The sequence below is a fragment of the Triticum aestivum genome, chromosome 5B (genome assembly GCF_018294505.1).
Source record: "Triticum aestivum cultivar Chinese Spring chromosome 5B, IWGSC CS RefSeq v2.1, whole genome shotgun sequence".
In the NCBI taxonomy this organism is placed as follows: domain Eukaryota; kingdom Viridiplantae; phylum Streptophyta; class Magnoliopsida; order Poales; family Poaceae; genus Triticum; species Triticum aestivum.
The window spans coordinates 702457449-702463113 of record NC_057807.1 but is presented as its reverse complement, the minus strand read 5'-3'; the positions used below and the strand labels follow the sequence as shown (position 1 = coordinate 702463113).

The window sequence follows — 5665 nt, the reverse complement described above, 5'->3', positions numbered from 1 at the left end:
GGCCTTTCGAAGGTGACAAACATGACCATCAGGAACTTCAATACCCAGAGGTGGCTGCATATAGAAAAAACTCATGTAGATCACCATGAAGGAAAGCATTTTTGACATCCATTTGAGAGATTTGCCAAGATCGAGCTGCAGCCACAGCAATCAGAGTACGAACAGAAATTGAAACAACGCAACCGTACTATCTATTTACGATAATTTGATTGCTGACAACACGACAACATCACGCTTCTCTTTCTTATTCTTATTTATATCACTGTCACTTTACCGGGCCGGAAAAGTGACACCGTCACGTCTCAGGGTCGTATGCCTGGAACAAGAAGGGTCGTCGTACAATTTCGGCGATTACAAAAAAGAAGGAGGCGAGCTCCCTATCCCTCTTTGTCTTTCCACTTCCCTCGTTCAGGAACAAACACTTCGCCAAATTCTTTTGAGTCCCGGCCCGGTTTTTCCCCACTAACCAATTACGTTACGACCACTGAACAAACTTGGTTGACGAACATGGTTTATGCGCCGCTAATCTAGCGGCTTGTCGAGCATTTGACAAACTCACACCATCCATTTCAAATGGGATTTGTCCCATGGACACACGAGCAATCCAACCCGTCGGATTTCCTTTTCCTCTTCCCATTCGAACTTCTGCGGGTTTCCCCGTAATAGGAAGATCTGCGAGAACTCTTACCCATATCTTACAATTTCTTCGGAATTGTCCGCTCATAGCACGATGGAATTGTCCGATTGTAGCCCGACGCGCTGCTTCAATGGCTCGATATGAAAGACGACCAGCTCTACAACTTTTGGTGCCATATCTTCCAAAACCAAGTTGTGTACCATCCGGTTCGCGACCCCTACTACATCTGCATTTAAAATATTTACTATATTTCGTACGTTTCGGATATAGCACGTCCCTTCTTATTTTGACTATATGAGATCCGCACTTTGACACCTGAAATTCCATTACGAGTAGATACTTCCGCAGGAGCATAATCGATTTTCTGGTTAAATACATTACAAGATGTTTTTCCATACTTTCCGCATTCAGTTCTAGCTATTTCCGCACCCCCTAATCGACCAGAACAACAAATACGTATCCCCTCCACCCCTTTTGGCATTATTAATGGAATATCCTTCACTATTTTACTAAAAATGGAACGAAATGAGATTGGATTGTTCCTCAGTTGAAAAGAGATGTCTTGAGCAATCAGAGAAGCACTTTGATAAACAGATTTGATCTTTACCGACTCAATTAAGGTATTAGTGTTTGTTCTATTAGACAAAAAAGATCGCATTTTTTGCACTTCGTTCAAATAAGAGTTGTACCCGTACGGAATTATCCTCTTTCTCAGTATGATCTCTATCATCATCTCTATTCCCTTTATCAATTTTCCTATCCTACCTAGGTCTATGAATTTCTCTATCAATTCCATTACCTTATCCTTACCCATGAGGTTCCTACATTTGATCCTAAATTGAGCTAGGAGTTGTTTCCGGGCATACTCAAAAAAAGGGTTATTATACACCCCAACCCCATCCCTTGGAAAAAAGAAGGTAGCACCGAAGAAAGGAAAGAGCGATATGGTGGTTTTTGTTGTTCCCGCGAAGCGAAGATCATCCGCTTGGCGAATGAAGTGGATCAACCTCTTTTTGGCTCGGGCCAAACACTTTTTCTCGCTGGTAGAGCTTTCTAAAAAAAAAGCGATGCGAGAGCGTATTCTCTTATCTAAGCTTCCTCCCTTCGCTCCCCCCATCGTAGATGGTTCAGCCACACCCGGTGCCACGAAATGATTGAGAACTAGGACGGGGTCGAAATGCATTTTATTCTTAGTATTAAAAAAGTATTGCATGACCGAATAATTCAAGGAGGGGCGCACAGCGGGGAGGGTCCTTTTTAGTAGATGACTCGTCGGGCCGTCAGAGCGGGACTTCTTTGGTAAAAATAACTTGATTCTATTCCTTTTTAGTAAGGAGGCGGCATTTCCCATAAGGAAAGGTATGTCATATACAACCCCGGCGTATTGAGGCCGCTTGAAGGCCCCGCTCACCCGAAGTGATTTATCAAAATTCTTCTTTCTCGATGGTGATCGGTCATGGTATCCATAACGTTGCATCTTTTTCGGCCAAATCCGGATTTCGTTTTGCTTCTCCCGGTCGATCGACTCGACTCTTTTCCCTGCCCCCCGGCCTCTCACTTCGTTTCGTTCTTCCTCTGTACCCTCGCTTGAATGAAGACACCCGATCGGCCCGACTTTCCCAAATGTCGGCCACCAGCCCTTTTCCTGTAGTACGGGTCTTGATTTCTTGTCTTGTTTTCGTTTTAGTCGTGGTGATCGCCCGGGAAGAAAGAAATGAATGAATGTCCTTTTGGGAAAATGTAGAATAATACACCTACCGAGACGAAAGCCAAGGGCGAGTTTCGTAGGTGGACGTATCGAACTAAAATAAGATCTAAGATTGACATCTTGATACAATGATTTACCATAATAATAAATAGAGTCAATGGTGACAGAGCCGTGGGAAGAGCCGCTTCTTTTTTGCGGCGGGGGCTTCCATTCACCAGCGCAGACTACATACACGTGCTCTCTGAACCGTGCTAGATAGTCACCCATCACACGGCTCTCAAACCCAACCTGTGGTGGATCCCGGGGGACAAAGCAAAGTCAAAGCGCTTGATCCTTTGCCCCATACTTTGAGATCTTCCTCCCCGCCGATCAAGCAGCAACGCAGCTCATGATAGGCTTAGCTTAAGCCGCTAACGTTCGGTTCGGATAAGTAAAGTCCCTTCGGTCGGTTCGCTCAGGTGGTCTTCCCTTATTTTCCCTAACGTTCAGAGTTGTTCTGGTTTGAGAAAGGAGCACCGCCAAGTCCACTAGGGGCGCCCTGAATGAATAAGAAATGGACAGCTGAGGTCAGGCTTGCATGAAAAAAGAAGATAATAAGTTAGATGTACACACCTGAGGTTGGTAAGAACTGAGGGACAATGCCCCCCCTCACTGGGCCCATCAGCGAAAGCAACTGCTACTTAATCGTAGGTTTGCTTTCGTGCAAGTCCCCCGCTGCTGGAACAGGCGGTTGTCATTTTCAAGTAAACGCCCCGCCCCCTTTCTTTGCCCGCCGGCCGCCTAGCTCGTTATTCTTTGAGATCTGGATAGAGTCTCGCTTCGGGGCGGGGGAAGCATGGATTCGATAGATCTATCGAATACATGCTGCAAGCAGCAAGCGTAGGCTAAAAAGGCAATAGTCTAACGTTGGGGTAGGGCGCGCCAAAACAACCGGGGGCCCCGGAGGGGTCAGTACAAAAGTACTATATTCTTTCCACTTACTTTCATTGGCTAGCTGCCTTTTGTAGCGCGCGTACTCTGATCCTCTTCTACGAATCTACAACTCTCTTTACTGAGCGAGACTTCATCTATATCCCTAAAAGTGGATTTGGATTCCCATTTATTCTCTGAATGACAGCTTCAACTAGGCTCCACCTTAGAGAGGGTTTTCGGTTTGAATCAAGATAGGGTCAGGGGCGCGTCGGAACGGTAGCTGCTTAGTCTCATCCGAGAGTCCAATCTCTTTTGTGCTTGCTTTTGTGTCTTTGAATAAAAAGAAAGAAGGGGGTCGATTTAGGCTCCTTCCCTTCCACTGCATAGCTGCGCTATCAGGTACTACGAGCCCTCTGCCCCACGCATCTAACCAGCTCGCGTGGGTCACCGGTTCCACCGAAAACTCTCATTTGTTGAAGCGGAGCATAGTGTGGCGTCGAGCGAGAAAGGTCTCTTTTTTGGTTTATTCACTGATCTGAAATGAAACTTAACACTTGTTTTTTTATTGATTCCTGGGGCTAGGCGTTCGCAGAATCAGTCTATCCGAACCGCAGACGCACTTTTCAGATCAGTGACGGCCTCTCCAGCAGAGCTGGGCGCCGGGGCCCTGGATGCGCTAGCGATCGGCACATTAGGGGAGTACTTGCCCGGGTTTCTCGGCCTGGTATCCTTATCCTCGCGTTCATGATATCTACATTCAACTGTGCCCCGGAGACACGGTCGAAGCACGCCCGCCCCGTGTGCGTCTTTCACGACATGCTCTGGTCCCGGGTTTCTTCCTGTGGTCTTCTAGCGTTAGAAGAAGTCGTGTCCGTCCCGGACATCTGCAACGTCCTCTCACGCCTTTTTTGGGGGGACAAACAAAGATCAGGAAAAGACGGACCGAACCCATTCGGTGACTTTCGCGGTCGCCCTCACTGAACCGACTTGGATCTGAACTACGATTCAGATCAAGTCTTACCGAAATTGGATTTCCTTTTCGTGCCATATGTCGCTTAGACTTTACTTTTTCCCCTTTCCGCCCTTTCCTCTATTTGTTCGATAGGGTCTTCGTTTTATTCGAATTCTAAACCCATTGTCATCCACAGTTTCCTTGTCGACGCGAAGGGGCCAGCAGCCCCCAAACCAAAGTCTGAGATCAGAACTCATACCGCGGTTGTGGCTTGAAGGCCGCATGCAAGTTCTGAAATATTTAGAGAGTATGTGTTAGTACGAGATCAGCAGTCGGCTCGTTGGTAAGGCGAGAGCTTCAAGCCTGCTTTCTGGTGGCACACCCCCCAAACAAGCACCACTCGACGAGGGGGGGGGGCGGGGAAAGCTACAGGCCCAAAACCTTCGACCCTTCTTTCTATATGGGGGTGCCCGGGGCACCTCATCTTGTCATTTTGTTGCTCATTCCCCTTAGGCCGAAGTGTTTGGCCTTTACTTCGGAGCGCCCGCTCACGCTTCGCTGACCTATCGCGTGGTAAAGAGAAGAGAGTACGAAAGAATTGTAAACAGAGCAGACCGCAGAAAGATTCTAAATATGACAAGTCCCCCATGGATTCGATAATAAGGAAATGAAGAACGGGAACGAAACGAAATAAAGCATTTCTAGCGGATGAGCTTCTCTCCATTTTGTCTGGTAATAGAATAGGGCGGCTTGCTTTGACCAACACTCCACTTTTTGCTCTGTCCATGGAGCGTATGAATTTCCTTAAATGTAGATAGACCAAAAAAGGGAATAAAGGGATAGGAATAGGAATTATAGTACCATTGGAAGAAGAGGCACCAGTGGGAACATCTCTACTGACGAACCATTTCAATAGTACGGGTGCTGCCGTGCCACGGGGCACGACCATGGAAGTAATGAAAAAGAAGAAGTTCTGTAGTTGGACCATCTGCTCTATCCGTTCGATTTGAGCTTCTCCAGAGAAGATGAGACGCTAAAAATGAAAGTGTTCGCAACGCATACCGAAAAAGGGTACCTATGTTGCCGACCATTAATGACTAGTTCGAAGACCAGGAGCAGGGGCACGTGCCAAGAAAGATTTGTTACTTTCCCTATGGTTTTCGAACGTTTTCAATAAAACCTTCTCGTAGAAGTATTTTCACAAAGTTTTCGGTAATATTAGTAGATGCTATTCGAACCCTTCCTTTTATTAAGATTTGAATTCTTATTCTTATTATTATCTAATTATTCTTTTTTTTCATGTATATGCGTCAGACACAATCTACTAATTGATCTATATTCTGATACCCTACTATATCATAGTCTCTACTACTAGTATTTTTAATACCTCAGGAGCTCATGAGACTCTTTTAGTGAAATTCATAAGTCTCAATTCCCGAGCGATCGCACCAAAAAC

General features: G+C 46.1%; 1 protein-coding gene across 1 annotated transcript; it reads right to left on the bottom strand.

The window, feature by feature from the left end:
• Positions 1–253: 253 nt before the first annotated feature.
• On the bottom strand, positions 254–4489 carry LOC123114375 (ribosomal protein S3, mitochondrial). Its single transcript, XM_044535815.1, has 2 exons — positions 4232–4489; positions 254–2493 (listed from the first exon to the last, which is right to left on the bottom strand). Exons 1-2 carry the CDS (start codon positions 4303–4305, stop codon positions 882–884), a joined length of 1686 nt encoding a protein of 561 aa, XP_044391750.1. The 5' UTR covers positions 4306–4489; the 3' UTR covers positions 254–881.
• Positions 4490–5665: the final 1176 nt, after the last annotated feature.